The 19,719-nt window shown below is 43.0% G+C and overlaps 1 protein-coding gene across 1 annotated transcript; it reads left to right on the forward strand.

Moving 5' to 3' along the window:
• The first annotated feature begins 7,914 nt into the window (after window positions 1-7,914).
• On the forward strand, window positions 7,915-19,354 carry RAX (retina and anterior neural fold homeobox). Its single transcript, XM_068251264.1, has 3 exons — window positions 7,915-8,692; window positions 12,288-12,523; window positions 18,401-19,354. Exons 1-3 carry the CDS (start codon window positions 8,410-8,412, stop codon window positions 18,848-18,850), a joined length of 969 nt encoding a protein of 322 aa, XP_068107365.1. The 5' UTR covers window positions 7,915-8,409; the 3' UTR covers window positions 18,851-19,354.
• Window positions 19,355-19,719: the final 365 nt, after the last annotated feature.

Here is a 19,719-nt window from a genome sequence, read left to right on the forward strand (position 1 = left end):
GGTAACTACAGTGTCAGAGGTGCAAGAAGGGGATGGGAAATAGCTTGTTAATGATTACCACTTTTCAAAGTATCTATAGAAGTGATTATTATGAGCACAGGACCAATAGAGAGCCAATACTGTAGTTGAGGGAGGGCCCTTCGGGGCCCCTCTGGCCCAAGGGCCCCGATGCGGTCGCTACCGCTGCACCCCCTATTGCTACGCCCCTGATTACACCCTTCCTGCCCTCTACCCTCTTATGCGGCGTATGCTACGCCGCGGGTCAGCTAGTACAAGTTAAAAAGCCATTTTTTTCTTTGATTTTTTTTAAAATCAATTTCTCAAAAAGTCCAATTTGAAAACATTTTTTTTTATTTTTTTCCCATAGAAACACAGAATCCATGCCGTTCGTATCGGCGGGTCGTTCATAAGTCGGGCATTCGTAAGTCGGGGACTACCTGTACTGTAGATAGATAGATAGATAGATAGATAGATAGATAGATACAAATAAAGAAAGATATGTAGATAATGAGAGAGAGAGAGAGAAAGAAACAAATATATATTTTTTCTTCTTTTCTAGTATTTGAATAAACACACGTTTAAGGCTCTTAGGGCTCGTTAACACCTAAGCTAATCGCTAAAGCGCTAGCGTTTTTTTTAAACGTTAGTGCTATTTTAGTCTATGGAAGTGTTCACACTTGAGCAATTAGCGATCATCGTGGGCGTTCCGCGATGATCGCTAATTGCAAACATGTTCCATGCAGCATTTTTCTGCCGATTGTGGAGCGATCGCCATTAGCATATATAGAACCGCTAATCGCGATCGCTCCAAAAATGCAAATTTGTACAGTGATTTTTTTCGCATTAAATCGCAGAAAAATCACCCACGGAAAACGCTACTGCAAATCGCTAGTGTTTAGCGATTTTAGGTGTGAGCGAGCCCTTAGGTAGCGTTTTGCTGATCGCCAGCTTTTTCTATTGTACAGGAAAGCGATTTAGGAGTGATTGCGTTTTGTGATTCTAGACATTGAAATGCAATCGTTCCAAAATCACTCCAAAAATGCTGCATGCACCATCAGCAAATCGCTAATCACTGGCGATCGCTACAGTGGCTGGATGGTGTAATGGTTAAGGGGGTTTGCCCAGGAGACCTGGGTTCGAATCTCGGCTCTGCCTGTTCAGTAAGCCAGCACCTATTCAGTAGGAGACCTTGGGCAAGTCTCCCTAACACTGCTACTGCCTATAGAGGGCGTCCTAGTGGCTGCAGCTCTGGCGCTTTGAGTCCGCCAGGAGAAAAGTGAGATATAAATGTTATTTGTCTTGTCAGTGTGAACACTACCATTGACTTGCCACCAGTGATCAGCAAATCGCTGAAAAATCACCCAGTGTGAACTACCCTTACACACGTGCAATTTTTCCTCCCAACTACCGTCCATACTTGGACTGTTGGACGATAGTTGGACATGTGAACACAACACATGGCAAACAACTAGACGAGGGACTGATAACAGGCGGCTTGCCCAATCCAACTGGCGGATGGACTCACACAACTGTTGCTCGGGATATCATTCAGTTGGCCGCATGTGCACAAGTGGTTTGAACGACTTGTGCTTGTTTTGAATATCGTGCAGTTCATCATTTCGTTTGCATGCGCAGCATCCAAATGAGTTAGTTGCTTAGTTGGTCGGTGCACATGGGCGTAGCAATCACCCCTGCAACCCCCGCCATCGCTGGGGGGCCCAGAGGCTTTGGGGGCTCCTCCTCCTCCCTCTTCCCAGCCGCAAGTGCAGACAATTAGCAAAAAAAGTCCCTGTTCACTCACAAAAACTATACACAGGAGCTTCTGTAACTGTCAGTGCGTGAAAAATACAATCGTGCAATCACATCATGGTCGTGCCGTCAGTTGGGTCATACGAAAAAATGTGTGCAGTTGCGTAGCAATAGGGGTTGCTGAGGTAGCAACCGCATCGGGGCCAGAGGGCCAGAGAGGCCCCATAGGGCCCTTCCTCAACCAAAGTATAAGCTGTTTATTTGTCCTGAGGTGGTAATAATCACTTCTTTAGATGCTTTGAATAATAGTAATGATTAACAAGCTGTTCCCTATCCCTTTCTTGCACCTCTAATACTGTGGATGACCTTGGCAGGTTTTGTTGCACCGAATCAAGTGTTATGCTGGGAATACACGGCTCGATTTTGAGCAATTAACCACTTCGCCGCCCGGGTACAGTATATCTACGCTCCTCTGAACTTCAGTTCCCCGCCCGGAGTGTAGATATGCGCACCCCCCGCCGCTACCGCCGCTGCGGCCGCTGTCCGCGCTCCCGCTCGCACGTGCGCGTGCTCCTGCACGCCGCCGCCCGCTTGCTCGGAGATCAATGAACGGGAAAAACCGTTCCTGTTCGTTGATCCCAGCCCCCCAGCAATGATCGTCTGCTTCTATGAGAAGCAGCGCGATCATTGTGGAAAAAAAAAGTTTCCCAGCCTCCCTGAACTTCCCGTAAGCGTACTTCCGACGCTTACAGGACGCATTCACAAAAAAGTACTGTGGCCATCTTCAGGCCAAAAAGTAAAACTACACATGTCAGGTACAGCAGCCTTACCTCGTCGGCAGGCAGCAGCGCGACCGCCGCTTCCGCACCTGACGTCGCGGAGGCGTCTTCCGCGCCCTCTCAGACGCATCACACTTCCTCCGGCAGGACAGGGCTCTCAGCAGTGCATCGGTCTAGGTCCGCACGCTCACGCACGGAGCGACAGGACCTTTATGCACTGAGGAGAAGGATCCGCTGATCTGTCGATCAGCTGACATCAGGGTGCTGGCTTTGGCTGCTGATTGGTCACGCTGGTCTGGGTAGGCTGTTTGGAATTGCCTGTCTGCATTTAAGCTTGGCCATGTCAGTAGCTCTTTGTCTGTTGTTGCGAATACTTCACTGTGCTAGCGCTCAGACCTTAGTCAGATCCGTGTGTGCTTTGATCCGGCAGGACCCCGGGGATTTCACACTAGACTAGGATTATTATTATTACTATTGTATTGATTATTACTGTGTATGACCTTTTGCCTGTACCTCTGATTACTTTCTGCCTCACGATTCTGTACCTTTACCTATCTGATCTGCTGCCAACTCCTGCCTGAATATTTACTATGATTTTGCATAATGATTCTGTACCGATATATGACCGATCTGTTACCGACTCTGACCGTACGACCACTCTCTGCTAAGTGATAGCCCCTGTCACTAGGGCTATCACTTTCCTCTGTTCCGGAAAATATACTGTGCACTTCAAGCACGTGTGATCACACTCTTGAATAAAATACTGACTTTTGTGCAGATAAGAGCTAATACTGATCAGCAGACTCATTACTGATCATTACAACACCCAAAAACATTTTTCATATACAAATACATTATTTTACAATATAAATTAACTCTTTAACTCCCACACTCCCCAATTGTTACCAATTTTTTTTTTTGTAATAAAAAACAAATACAAAAAAATTACAGTAAAAAAAAACATAAATAGTTACCTTAGGGACTGAAATCTTTAAGTATTTATGTCAAAAGGGTATAACACTGTTCAGGGCCGGTTTAAGCAACAATGGGGCCCCAGGGCAAAATAAACCTGGGGGGCCCCCCCCCCAACATATACCCCGGAACAAAAATCGGCATTAGGGGACCTTTTTTGCAGCTGGTATAACAGGGTGTGAAGTCCCAATCGGTCGGAGCTGCACATTCTGGCTATCCCAGCCTGCATGGGGGACAAGGGGTTAAAAAGTTTCAGGAGGGGGGAATCCACATAATTAAAAAAAAAAAAATCCCACACTCTAAACATAAAAAAAAACAATTGGGAAAATAGGAAAAAATGCCAGGGATCTTCATACAGCCATATTGCGGCTGTATAGCGATCCCTGGCCAAAGCGCTGCGGCTGCGTATGGACTTCCTGGAAACCCCGTCAGGAAATTTATTGCGCTTTCGTTTGATGCATGTAAAATTACACTAACGTTAGACCCCCTGGAAACCCCGTCAGGAAATTTATTGCGCTTTCGTTTGATGCATGTAAAATTACACTACCGTTAGGTTTGCTACTAAAAGTGACATTTACCGCATTTAAAAGTATACTATTTTCCTTCGAAACTTTAACATCGATTTTCTCAAAAACTAAGGTCTTTTTGAAAAATTGTTTTTTCCTCTTATTCCTAATGATCTCCTTAACATATCCTGCAAATTTAGGGTTTCTAGCATTTAAGGTGGATTTGCTATTAACCATTAAAGTCGGCAGGTTTTTAAATGTGTATTTCTTTTTTTTTCCTTTGAAACTTTAAAATCGATTTTCTTAAAAACTATAAGGCCGATTTGAAATTTTTTTTTCCTCTTGTAGCCACTGGGGGCCCCTACAAGCTCTGGGGCCCTGGGGCAGCTGCCTCCTTTGCCTTAATGGTAGCGCCGGCCCTGACACTGTTACTTTATAAACTATGGGCTTGTAATTAGGGATGGATGCAAAACTGAAAAAAATGCACCTTTATTTCCAAATAAAATATTGGCGCCAAACATTATAATAGGGACATAATTTAAACGTTGTAATAACCAGGACAAATGGACAAATACATTTCATGGGTTTTAACTACTGTAGCATGCATTATTTAAAAACTATAATGGCCGAAAACTGAAAAATAATGATTTTTTTCCAAATGTGTTCCTATTTTCCCATTAAAACATATTTAGAATAAAATAATTCTTGGCATAATGTCCCACCTAAAGAAAGCCTAATTGGTGGCGAAAAAAATACAAGATATAGTTCATTTCATTGTGATAAGTAATGATAAAGTTATAGATGAATGAATGAATGAATGGAAGGAGCGCTGAAAGGTGAAAATTGCTCTGGTGCTCAAGGGGTAAAACCCCTCAGTGGTGAAGTGGTTAATATAGCTCGATAGATCATTTCCAACATGTCCGACGATCTCACGTTTGATCGTTTTGCCGCTCGATTTGTCATTGAATTGAATTGAGAAGGATAAGAAAAATGAGTGGAAGATAAGAGAATCGATTGGGCACAGAACCAAGCAACAGAATCAACTTGTGTATTCCTAGCATTATATATAGAGTGCTTGGGGGGCCCAATGTAAAACTCGCACCGGGGCCCAAAGCTCCATAGCTACGCCACTGAGTGTGTGTACAGGGGCCCATACACTGGTCTATTTCAGCCATCGATCGATTCTATAGAATCAATCGATCGAGCAGAAATCGATTCTATCAAATTCCCCATTTGATTGATTTGCGGCCGATTTCGATCGATTTGATCTATCTGGCAGGATGGAAAATCTAGGTCGATCTGCCGCTGGCAGCAAATCGATGGCCCATAGAGTTGCATTGGATCTAATGGTTCAATAATGCATTTAGATTGATTTCCAATAGAATTCATTCTGAAATCTATTGGAAATCTGTTCCTAGTGTGTGGCACATCAGATAGATTCCTGTCAGATTGGACTTGACAGGCATCTGACAGAAATCTATCTGATGGTCGAATCTGCTGCAAATCTATCAGTGTATGCCCACCTTAACCTCTTGAGGACTGCAGGGCTAAACCCCCCTAGTGACCAGGCAATTTTTAGTTTAAAAGGCCACTGCAGCTTTAAGGCCAAGCTGCAGGGCCGCACAACATAGCACACGAGTGATTCCCCCCCCCTTTTCTCCCCACCAACAGAGCTCTCTGTTGGTGGGGTCTGATCGCTCCCCCCATGTTTATTTTTGTTTAAATAAATATTTGTGTTGCCTTTTTTTAAAAAAAAAACCCCTCTTCCTTTAAACCCCTTCCCTCCCTCGCTCCCTCCCTCCCCACAGCCGGCCAATTACGGCGATCGGCTGTCATAGGCTTCTGCCTATGAGAGCCGATCGCTCTCTTGTCCCCCAGGGGGACAGCCGTGTCACACGGCTGTCCCCAGTGCAGCGCTGCTGCTGATCGCAGCGCTGCACAAAGTAAATAGACGGCGATCACGCCGTCTACCGGTCTCCCGAGCGGCAATAGCCGCTCGGAGACTGAAGGCGGGGCGGAGCTCCGCCCCCCAAGCAGGAGATGCGCGCGCAGCCTGCGCGCGATCTCCTGCAAAACAGAGCCCCAGGACTTTACGCCAATTGGCGTTAGGCGGTCCTGGGGCTGCCGCCGCGGCCACGCCTACTGGCGTGACGCGGTCGGGAAGAAGTTAAAGGTAGCCATACACTGGTCGATTTGCCATCAGATCGACCAACAGATAGATCCCTCTCTGATCGAATCTGATCAGAGAGGGATCGTATGGCTGCCTTTACTGCAAACAGATTGTGAACCGATTTCAGCCTGAAACCGTTCACAATCTGTTGTGGTGGTGGTGCTGCCGCTGCCCCCGCCCGCCCGCATGCCTGCATACATTACCTGCTCCGCCGGCACGACTCCAGTCCCCAGGTCTCCGCTGTCTTCTCCGCTCTGGTCTCCAGGTCCAGCAGGCTTTACTTCTTCCTGCCCGGCAGGAAGTTTAAACAGTAGAACGCCCTCTACTGTTTGAACTTCCTGCCGGGCAGGAGGAACTGAAGCATGCCGGAGACCAGACCAGCGCGGAGACGGAGCAGCGGTGACCGGGGGTAGTCGCGCCGGCGGAGCAGGTAATGTATGCGGCTCTATTGCGTCGGTCGTCGGGCACTCGAACGCCGCTAGCGACGCGCTCCCTACCCGCGGGCGATCGACGGTAATTTTCCGCACGGAGCGATCAACAGGATCGGACGAAATGGAGCAAAATTCGGCGTGTAGCGCGAACGATTGGCTGCAGATTCGATCCCAGTGATCGAATCTGCTGTCAAAACGGCGGCAAATCGGGCCAGTGTATGGCCAGCTTAAGAGAACATGTCTTTTCGGATGTTAATAAATGCATCTATTTCTCTATTTCATCTATTTCCTTTAAATAGATTGATAGCTCTAGTGTTGAAGTCACTGATCTAGTATCAGCTTAAAGGGGCCCATACACTGAGCCGATTAGCGGCCGATCGATCAATCGAAATCGATCTGACATGCTGGAAAATCTAGGTCGATTTGTTCAGATTGCTTATCATTTTGCATTGGACCTAATGAAAATCTGATGGCAAACAAATGCCATCAGATCGATTTTCAATAGATTTCATACTGAAATCTATTGGAAATCTGTTCCTAGTAAAAAATGTTCCTAAACACATCAGATAGATCAGAGATCTGTCTGCTGATCTACCTGCTGATAATCTAACGAGTTTATGGCCATCAGACAGATCAGCAGATAGATGCAGACAGGCTGGTCTCTTGCTATGAAAACAAGTAAAGTTTGAAAGTTTTCTGGTGTATTTCCTCTGTATATACAATAATTTACAAGGTGTGTACTATAACCGCTTCTCAATCTTCTCTGTGTAACCTACATGGTTAAATATACCTGCCTGTGTAATATATATGTATATAATATATATATAATAGAATATATAGATATCTCCATCCCACTGTTGCAGTCCCGGAGTCAGCAGGTTTTTCCTAATGTCCTGATAACCCGATTGCAGCCGGAATCCATTTAAAGTGTATGAAGTAAATTAACTGACAGCCTTATTAGGGGACTGTGTGAAAACAAGCTGTTTTATGGCCTCAATCTGATTATGTTAATGTTAATAAATCCCATTTATAATTGATAAACCATTTTGATAATTGCCCAGAGACATCTGTCGGCCCGTGAGCTCCAGTCAGTCAATTAGAGCAAATACCCATCCCGAGGAGTCAGCAAACAGCCCACCTATTAAACTGACACGGCGCCCCCCTTCCTCGGGCAAGAGGGGAAGTCTGTCTGCTGCTGGGGCTGTCAGCGCGCTGCAATGCGTTGGGAAGCGGTCAGAGAAGCATTTTCCAAGCTCTGGGGGGCGGTCCTAGAGAGAGAGGGGGAGAGATGGGCGGAGCTTGAAGGAGCATCATCTCATGCAGGTACAGTTCCAAAACCAGGACAAAAGCCCCATTGACTGGTGATGTGACATCTTTGGGGCAGCACAGCAGGGGCAGCTGACACAAACCACAAAGAACAGAATTACTTTAAAAGTCTTCTGGAGGCTGGAGGTTGAAGCATTGCTTCCTGGGAGATCAGAGGAGTCTCATTCCTGGGCTCTTCAAGGACAGCCACTGGCCAAGGAGCTGGGCAGAAGGCTCTCTGACACACATACACAGAGCCAGCTTAGAGGATTCTGACTTTCTTAGGGATTTGCAGCCTGCTCTGCCTGTCTCCTACTGCTGCAATTCCCCCAGCCCTGGTTGCCCGCTCTAGGCTGGAACCTTCATGGCCTTGGTGGCCTGCGCCTTGTGGTGGACCTGTCTGTAGACCAACAAGTTGGGAACCTGTAGAAGAAGAAGAAGAAGGTTTGCCTGAAGGGAACTTTTTGTATTCCTGGAGAGAGGAGAGAGGAGGTCCAATGCATCTCCACAGTCCCTCCCTGATGGCTGATGGTTCCTTCTCTCTGTCTGGTCATCTGGTCCGTAGCCCCATAGGGAACCCTTCCAGGCTGCACAGCATTGAGGCCATCCTGGGCTTTTCCAAAGAGGACAGTGTTCTGACTTCCTTCCAGGCTGAGGGAAGTCCCAGGAATGGTAAGGAGGCCGAGAAGAGGACTTCCAGACACTGTCTTATCAAAATGGCTGAGGAACTACAACCCCAGCAGGGTCAGATGGAGGAGAGGCAGGAGGAGAGCTATGGGGGTAAGTCAGTCACCTATAACTTTATTCTGAATATAATAGTAACAATATAATAAAACACAATGTAATGTTATATACTCTAATATAGTACAACACAATAAAATGTGGTTCAAGATAACAGCATAAGCACAGCACTGTGACACTTTCTAAAGAGAGTGCAATTCGTGTTGCACCAGTATTTTATACTAATAAGTTCCTATCTTATTCTATTCTATGAGTTTATTATGTGCTGTTCTGTTATATTACTTCATTCTAATGTGTTTTACGCTTACTATTACAGCATCGCTATAAGGAGAGTGTTCTAAACCTTCAAAGTAACTTTTTTTCCACCTAACTTCCCAATGTCCGGAGGTTAGTCTAGCACAGCCAGGCCAGCCACACATCAGAGGCAGTTTATCGGATTCTATACTCTAGTTATAGTGCACTGTGTATATAGTACAATATATATATAACACAGTATTATATAGAATAGCAGATGATTTACCTTGAGGCGAGGGATGCCAGTGCTGTATAAAGGGAATAGATGGCTAAAGATCTGATCCAAGAGACACAATATTATTAACCCCTGATAGTGACACCATATATCACAATCAATGCATGTCTACAATATATTATGTTATTTGTACAATTTCCCTTGTATTGTTGCATGAAGTACTGTATACATCACTGTAGTGCAGAATGTTATTCTATAGCATTGAATTATACTGTATTATATTATTTGTATTTTACACCTGTAATGATCTAAACCTACAGTGACAGGGGCTGCTCTGTGTCCCCGGATTGGCTGCCAAAGTTTAGCAAAATAGTTACAGAAAGCTGCATACACTGTTGTATGATCCAAACTGTTCCACTAGTACAAAAGTCTACAGAGGTTATACACTGCATTATTATTACTGTTCCACTAGTACAAAAGTCTGTACATTTTATACACTGCATTATTATTACTGTTCCACTAGTACAAAAGTCTACAGATGTTATACACTGCATTATTATTACTGTTCCACTAGTACAAAAGTCTACAGATGTTATACACTGCATTATTATTACTGTTCCACTAGTACAAAAGTCTACAGATGTTATACACTGCATTATTATTACTGTTCCACTAGTACAAAAGTCTACAGATGTTATACACTGCATTATTATTACTGTTCCACTAGTACAAAAGTCTGTACATTTTATACACTGCATTATTATTACTGTTCCACTAGTACAAAAGTCTGTACATTTTATACACTGCATTATTATTACTGTTCCACTAGTGCAAAAGTCTGTACATTGTATACATTGCATTATTATTACTGTTCCACTAGTGCAAAAGTCTGTACATTTTATACACTGCATTATTATTACTGTTCCACTAGTGCAAAAGTCTGTACATTGTATACATTGCATTATTATTACTGTTCCACTAGTGCAAAAGTCTGTACATTGTATACATTGCATTATTATTACTGTTCCACTAGTGCAAAAGTCTGTACATTTTATACACTGCATTATTGTTACTGTTCCACTAGTGCAAAAGTCTGTACATTGTATACATTGCATTATTATTACTGTTCCACTAGTGCAAAAGTCTGTACATTTTATACACTGCATTATTATTACTGTTCCACTAGTGCAAAAGTCTGTACATTTTATACACTGCATTATTATTACTGTTCCACTAGTACAAAAGTCTACAGATGTTATACACTGCATTATTATTACTGTTCCACTAGTGCAAAAGTCTGTACATTTTATACACTGCATTATTATTGCTATTCCACTAGTACAAAAGTCTGTACATTTTATACACTGCATTATTATTACTGTTCCACTAGTGCAAAAGTCTGTACATTTTATACACTGCATTATTATTACTGTTCCACTAGTACAAAAGTCTGTACATTGTATACATTGCATTATTATTACTGTTCCACTAGTACAAAAGTCTACAGATTGTATACACTGCATTATTATTACTGTTCCACTAGTACAAAAGTCTGTACATTGTATACACTGCATTATTATTACTGTTCCACTAGTACAAAAGTCTGTACATTTTATACACTGCATTATTATTACTGTTCCACTAGTACAAAAGTCTGAACATTTTATACACTGCATTATTGTTACTGTTCCACTAGTACAAAAGTCTGTACATTTTATACACTGCATTATTATTACTGTTCCACTAGTACAAAAGTCTGTACATTTTATACACTGCATTATTGTCACTGTTCCACTAGTACAAAAGTCTGTACATTTTATACACTGCATTATTATTACTGTTCCACTAGTACAAAAGTCTGTACATTGTATACACTGCATTATTGTTACTGTTCCACTAGTACAAAAGTCTGTACATTTTATACACTGCATTATTATTACTGTTCCACTAGTACAAAAGTCTGTACATTGTATACACTGCATTATTGTTACTGTTCCACTAGTACAAAAGTCTGTACATTTTATACACTGCATTATTATTACTGTTCCACTAGTACAAAAGTCTGTACATTTTATACACTGCATTATTGTCACTGTTCCACTAGTACAAAAGTCTGTACATTTTATACACTGCATTATTATTATTACATCTTGAAGTAAGAGAAACTTTATTTTATTATCACTGTTGTTGTTGCTATTATTACTGTTATTAGTATGTGCCTTTATAAAACTAATGTCATCAGTTATTATAATTTAACGTATTAACTGACAGCATTAGAGGAAACTGCTGTAGTAGTAACAACATCAGAAATAATAATAATTATAATAACAACAATATCTATAATAATAACAACTTTTGTCACTCTATCCCTCTCCCTCAAACACAAACGTACAAAATATATGCATGAAAGGTAAAAAAAAAAAGAGTTTTGATTCGAGAATTATATTGATTTATGATATCGTTTTTTGTTTGTTCTAAATAACAAGGGAAACATAGTTATACATTATTTGGGGGGGGGGGGGGGGGGGGGACACGGCACTGTTTGAAGTAACTTAATTTGAAAAAAAATAATCACTGTAACTATTTTTAAAAAGTACATTTGGACGGTGATTTTCTAAAAGAGAATGACGCTGTATGCACAGCTAGCCTGCTAAAATAAATAGTATATATATATATATATATATATATATATATATATATATATATATATATATTTTACTGCCTATACTCATATCATATATAATGCTGCACTATATTATACTATACTAGAATACTAGCATTCTCATGGTACCATATATGCTGTACTGCGCTAAACTATACTTAGATAATATAATGTTAAACAATACTATCCTATACTATACTGCACTGCTCACATACTCATAGTACAGTATAGTATGGTGTAGTATACTATAATACAGTGTATACTATTTTAGACTATACTGCACTGGAATCATATTCATATTATACTACTACGATTCTATACTGTACTTCTTCTGTACAGCACGTATTATAAGCTGTACTGTGCCGTACATAATATGTAGCATAATAAATAATAATGCCTCTGTAGCGCCTGATGAAGGTCCTCCTCACTCGCTATGATTGCACTGATGTAGCTGTAGCCGCCGCACCGTCATACCTGAGCATTGTGCTGCTTGTGATTGGCAGATACCTACTGCAGCAAGAGCTCCAGCGAGTGCCTGAGTCCGGGGCTGTCCGCCGGGACTGGGGACAACAAGTCAGACGACGAGCAGCCCAAGAAGAAGCACCGCAGGAACCGCACCACCTTCACCACCTACCAGCTGCATGAGCTGGAGAGGGCCTTCGAGAAGTCCCACTACCCCGACGTGTACAGCAGAGAGGAGCTGGCCATGAAGGTCAACCTGCCCGAGGTCAGGGTGCAGGTAAGAGGGGCTACCCTAGCTACAAGGGATGTGATAATCATCATCATCAATCATAATAATACATTATTATTATTATTATTATTATTATTATTTTGTTGTTGCTGCTTCTGTTATATCTCCTGTGCCTGTGATCAGTGCTCTCCCTGTCCAATCAGTGCTTCTGGTTACATATAATGTTACATGTAACAACTTTTGTAGCTATAACGTGCAGCAGCACAGCTGGTGTGAGCGGAAGGCAGCCTCTGACTGCGAATAATCAGCAGTGCTGATGCTGTCTGGCTGGGAAGAAACGCCGTACTGCAAACTTTGCTCAGAAGAACTGAGTGACCAGCAACATGCAGCCTGATCGTCCATGGAAGGGATGCTTTTGTCAGAACTTCTGTGAGATTCATGGGTTGGAAGATAGATAGATAGATAGATAGATAGATAGATAGATAGATAGATAGATAGATAGATAGATAGATAGATAGATAGATAGATAGATACGGCAGACACATAGATAGACAGGCCCATATGCAATTAACTTTTTCTCCTGATTTTTCATCTAGAAGATAAAACATTTTCAACATTTTGCAAAGGTATCAAAAAGTAGGTGTAAAAGTACTATCAGAATTATTCTGAGTATTTTTCTCTCTTGCTGGAGATTTAAAATGCATTTTATGGGCAAGTCTCAAAATATCACCTTGGAGAAAACTCAAGAGAAAAAGTTACTGTAGTAGATAGATGGTGGTTAAATGATAGATAGATAGATGATGAATACATGATAGATAGATATATGGATAGATAGCTTTGTTTGTTACAACAATTGTAGCAGCCTATTTCTGCACCAGATAAGTTCAGGAAAATGTCATTTTTAAGTGACCCACCTCCCCCCCCCCCCCACCCCGGCAGCGTAAATAGAGAAGTGTACAGTGCGAGGTATAGTTGGAGACTCTGGGCAAGTCTAGGAGACATCAGCCTAATATCACTTGTCTGTTTCTATGGGTTAGGAGGAGAACAGAACATTACATTATTTGTGCACTGAGTTACCTGCTGGCTTCTGCACTTTGTTGTGAAGTACCTGTAGTAGCAGTGTGGTCAGATCTAGTACTGATTGAGTAACTTCCTTATCCCAGATTACTGGGACAGCCAGGATAGCGGAAACACTATTCACAACAATGACCTACTACTATACTGGTGCTGCACAGTGCTGGGCCGAAATTACGCATGAGCGTAATTACGCATCATAATTCAATGTAAATTTACGCGTAAGCGCTACGCGTAACTTACGGTCTTACGCGTAATTATTTACGCGTAAGGAGTTAAGTGGTATCGTAATTACACTGTCTACCGTAATTGCTAGGTATGCGTAATTTTACGAAGACTTACGCATAATTTTACGCGTAATTACTAACGTAAAAACTCCCCTTTTCTAAGAGTAGCCAATCAGTCAACATCCTAAGCAACCAATAGTATCTTCTCCCGCCCTTCAGTATATAAGCGTACGTTTTGACGCATACGAATGATGTGTACGCAATAGCTGTCACATTGACGGCTATTGCATACACATCGTCCGTATGCGTCAAAAAATACGCATTAATGGGTATTACGGCACTACGCATAACATCGTAGTGTAAGCGCCTACATTACAGTATCCTTACGCGTAACTGCGTAAGTCAACGCGTAATTACAGTGATGAACCGTAGATAATTTCCTACGCCGTAACCGTAATTGCGTAATGCGTAATAGCGTAAAATTACGCGTAATGATCAGATTTTTCCATTACGACCAGCACTGGCTCATAATAATCACTTCTATAGATACTTTGAATAGTGGTAATCATTAACAAGCTGTTTCCCATCCCCTTCTTGCACCTCTGACACTGTAGTTGCCATTGGCAGGTTTTGGTGCGCCGTATCCATTGTTATGTATAGAGTGCTTGGGGGGGCCCCATTGCAAAACTTGCATCGCATGATAGTTAGATAGATTATAGATACGTTGTGAAGTACCTGTAGTAGCAGTGTGGTCAGATCTAGTACTGATTGAGTAACTTCATTACCCCAGATTACTGGGACAGCCAGGATAGCGGAAACACTATTCACAACAATGACCTACTACTACTATCCTGGTGCTGCACTGATTATTATTATTTCCCCCAAAAAATAATTATTAATACTGTATTAGTATAATTATTTTTCACATAAAAGTAAACCAAACTATACCATTGTCAATACTAATAGTAGTTTACCTAGTTTAGGAACTTTTTTGTTGCTGTAAATCAGATCTTTAGTCAATCCAAATAGTGAAAGGGGGATAGCATAAATATTTTAACACAGCCTTCCATAAAGGCTTACTAAGGAAAATGTAGAAACTTTTTAAGCGGACCTGAACTCAGACCATTTCTTTGTTACAGCTGATAGAAATCCTGCAATAAATCTGCAGTGTCTACTTCCTGCTTTCACGGAAACAAACATAGAGTAAACATCCTGTGTTTACAAATTAGCTGCTCTGCTGAGGCTGCCAAAATTTATGTGCTGACAAATTATAGTTGTGAGTGACCTGTGATAGATTAGGGGGAATTAAACAGGCTAAACTCTCTAAATACATACAGGGTGCATTTCTCTGTTTTCCTTTTGTCCTGTGCAAGAGTTCAGGTACCTATGTGTACCTACAGTATGTTTAAAATGCATTAAACTGGCATTGTTAAGTGCCCGGAGTCCTTGTTGATTATCAGGACATACTTTCTGTCATTATAATTGAAATGAGTGCAGCTAATACATCACTTCCCTGTCTGATTAGTGATGTTCCTGTTTAGGAGAACTCATGGAGAAGCATGTGATCAGTTTGATCAGCTGATAGATTCACAAAGCTCTGATTTGCTGTGATCACATCCTGCTTTAGCACATGATCATGACCAGCAAATCATAGACCTACATATCTATCACTTGACTAAATTGATCACATGCTTCTCCATTAGATCTCCTAGACATGACCATCAGTGATCACTACTGGCTAGAAATGGATTAAGAAGGATAGTAGCCCTAGGTACAACTTTTTGCCCGCCGCTGATGGTCACCTGGCTCTTTTTGGTAAAATTTGGTGGAGGGAGGCTAGCATCCACCAGGCCCCTAGACCTGCCTAGGTGTGCCTTGTTGATGATCCGGCTCTGATACTGGCCATGTAGCTTTGTGGTTCTGAGTTAAACTCCCACCAGGAACAGCACCTGCAGGGACCTTTTACAGTCTTTTTGTGTTTGTATGGGTGTTTCTTCATGAAGCTTGGGTTTCCCACCCACACCCTGAACTCAGAGAGCAAAGCACAACTCCATTGAGTATCCTGATTCCTGGGCATTGCATAAGAATTCCATTTATAATACAGTACATAGGTTTTAAAAATGTTTTGCCCTTCACAAGTTATATTTTTTTTTGATTGAAGACTTATAAATGATGATTTGGACAATTGAGTTGTTTTTAAATGTTATCCTGTAGTGAGCTGAAGCAGCCTAGATGAGGGAGTTAGCAGCAGGCTCTGTGAGTAGGGCTGCTGCCTGGATCAGCATTATCATGTTGTTGAGAGTTTAGGTGGTCAGTGCTTGGACAATGAAGTCGGGGGACTTCAAGCAGAAGGATTAGCCATACTATGCCAGGAAAAAACAAACATATATAAGTAGATAAATACTTAATCTACTTACATAACACATGTATTGTACTGTCTACGATTTGATTACAGTGAATGTTATATAGTAAATGAAGAGAATTCTTTTCCTGGTGGGAACCATGTCTTTTGCCCACAGTTTGAGGCTAAATCCTGATGTAATTTCTGCCTTTAACTTTCTTTTCTTTTCTGAGTCACCTCAGCCTTGCTTGTAAACACAAGTGAGTAGGGGATCAGGTTTCAGATAAGGAGCTGGCAGGGAAATAAATGGAAGAGGAGGAATATATTATAGATAAAAAGAACCCCCAGCATGCAACTGTTTGGCACTGACTATTAAAGGGCCAGTGCTCGTAAAGTATGTGGAAACTCCAAACCATAATAGCAGAAAAAGTTTTGAAAGATTTGAATTCAGGATTAGCATTTTTATCACTTAATACACTCAGGCTGCTTACACACTAAGACGTTACAGGCGCACGTTAGTGCGCCTGTAACGCTCCCCCAACGCACAGCAATGTAACACAAGTGGGCTGTTCACACAGCCCACGTTGCGTTACATGTAACGCTGCACGTTCTCCGGGAAGTGCAGCATGCTACAGCGTTGGAGCGGCTATAGCCGCGTTAGACTGTTTGCACATGCGCAGTGGGGGGCGGAGAGGAGGCGGGGAGAGCCAGCTACAGTAGCCGCGCACATGGCTACTTAATATTCACTGCACTGGCGGCCGCTGATTGGCCGGCGGGACTACGTGATGCGGAGTGTCTCGCTCCGCATCACGTGGTCCCGCTGGCCAATCAGCGCCACCCTGGGAGACATTATAAGAATCGAGCCGCCTGACGCGGCTCACTCTACCGTCCTCACTTGCAGCACCATACGTTGTGTTAGGTGCACGTTATGTGACCTTAACGTAGCACCTAACGCAACGTCTTGGTGTGCAAGTAGCCTCAGACCAGTTGATGTTGAAATTTAATTTTATGGTGACTATCCCGCTTTCAGAGAATTCAGCTCTGTAAGAAGTGTTGGTATTTGAATTCGGTGTGGGTTGGAACCCGAACACATGCAGTCAGAATCAGCACCATTTCAGTATCAAAAAGCAGGATGGGGTGTGTTTCATTTTACTCCAATACTTTCCTCCTTCCAAGCTGGTATCAGAATCAGGGATGCTCAAATCACAAATTCGTCCACTTAATTGCAGCAGCTGTGCGGGTGGCCGAGGGGGGTTAATCTTCCCCATCAGACATCTTCTTCGCTCGTCCCTCGGCGCCTCCCACGCTGCGTTCCAATCTGGCATCACGTAATTACATACACTTCCTCCTTCCTGATTGAAGGAGGAAGTGTATAGTCACGTGACGCCGGATTGGAACGCAGCATGGGAGGCGCCGAAGGACGAGCGAAGAAGACGCCGATGGGTAAGATTAACCCCCCTTGGCCACCCGTACAGCTGCTGCAATTAAGTGGATGAAATCCGAATAACACCTATTCGGATTTCATCCGAATTCGTGATTTGAGCATCCCTGATCAGAATTAAATGAAACGCACCGAATCCTGCTGTTCCACGCAGAATGCGTCTGTTCAGGCTCTAAACCACATGGTACTGAACTTAAAGGGAACCAGAGATGGCTAGAGCCTGAAAATGAAAAAAGATTTTATACATACCCGGGGCTTCCTCCAGCCCCATCCACATGGATCGATCCCACACCGCCGTCCTCCGCTGCCTCCATCGTCTGTACCGGGTCCAGTCACTTCCACCGGACGCGGCCAGTTGTACGCATCTACAGGGACTCCCTCCGTCTCGCCAGTGCCTGCTTTACGCATGTGCCTGCACAGTACGGAGGGAACGCACTGCGCATGTGTCGACTGGCCCTGACTGGCTGAAGTGACGGGACCCGGTACCGGCGATAGAGGCCGCGGAGGACGGCGGCATGGGAGCGATCCATGTGGATGGGGCTGGAGGAAGCACCAGGTATGTATAAATCTATTAGGTCGTTTGTCTCTGGTTCTCTTTAAACACCAACACTATTTTTAAGTCTCTGCTGCAGGATGTGGCATTTGAAAGGGATCCCAATCAGTTACTTTAAAAGAGATTTCTTGGACATCGGCTCAGAAATAATTTGTGCCTAGAGTTGGACGTTAAGTGGGCTGAGCATGGGAGAAGTTGCAGTACCACAACAGGCGTTCCACCTGCATAACATATGCACACATGTGTTACAGATCATTGTTTAATTTATATGATCATGCTGTGATTGCAGGTGTGGTTCCAGAACAGAAGAGCTAAATGGAGAAGGCAAGAGAAGCTTGAAGTGACTTCCATGAAACTCCAAGACTCGCCAATCCTGTCTTTTAACCGATCACCTCAACCTCCAGCCATGAGCATCAGCAGCAACTTGCCACTTGACTCCTGGCTCTCTCCACCCATGTCCAACACCACTGCCCTGCAAACTCTGCCAGGCTTTGTCACCAACCCACAAAGCCTCCCTGGCAGTTACACCCCACCACCCTTCATGAACACAACTCCCGTGGGCCATGCTCTTCAGCCACTGGGAGCCATGGGTCCACCACCTCCTTACCAGTGTGGAACCAACTTCGTAGACAAGTACCCTCTGGAGGAAATAGACCCCAGGAACACTAGTATAGCAGCCCTCAGGATGAAAGCAAAGGAGCACATTCAATCCATTGGCAAGCCTTGGCAAACCATCTAGCTAAAAACCCTTCCAACAGTAGTGGTGGCCTCCAAAAATCAAAAGGAGATGGATTTCCAAGACTTGAACATTGTGTATCAAGCGCAGTAAATCATCTCAAGCCGTTCCAGAACTAGAGGTGGCCTCGCTAGAAACTTGTGGTTGTTTATCAACAAATTAACAGTTGAAACTCTTTTACTCGTATACAATAATTTTCTCAGAACAAGATTTTCGAGTAAGGAGCACCTGGGCTATGCCTACAGAGCATAGGTGCTCAATATCCAAGTATCAGTGTGCCATTTTCTAAGTTGACTATTTGATTTGATTCTTGGTCTTGGACACCCGGAATATGTGAAACCCCAATGAAAGGAACTGGGTGAACTTTATATCTATTTATCTTGGGACTTCAAACATTGATTGTAGGTCTCCAGTATTCTCACCTTGGCCATAGTGCACTAGTGTGTTCCTACTTCATGGTGTAGTAAATAAGGTCAAGAACAGTAAAATCATACATATTTTATTATAGTCATATATGGTGCAGTCTTTTGTCTAGAAGCCAAATTTCTTAGGTTTTAAAGTGTATCTATTGGTTCTGAAAGTATTTACGCCTCCCTTGCGTTTGGCAAATGGTGCATATGTACAAAACCATACAGTTTTGAAGGGTGTGAACTGCAGCAGGGGAATGCCTCACCCTCCCTGAGGTTTTCCTGATTAGGTTGGGTAAGGTGCAGCCCCTCAAGTCCAGCCTTTTTCACAAGGGTAAAATTGTAAACACATTCAGATGAGATCTCAAGTAAAGTCAAACAGACTCAGCACTTCTCCGATGGTCCACAGACAACACACATATCCCACTGGTACAACAATCACATTGATTAGCTTTGAGATCATTA

The sequence above is a fragment of the Hyperolius riggenbachi genome, chromosome 1 (genome assembly GCF_040937935.1).
Source record: "Hyperolius riggenbachi isolate aHypRig1 chromosome 1, aHypRig1.pri, whole genome shotgun sequence".
NCBI lineage: Eukaryota > Metazoa > Chordata > Amphibia > Anura > Hyperoliidae > Hyperolius > Hyperolius riggenbachi.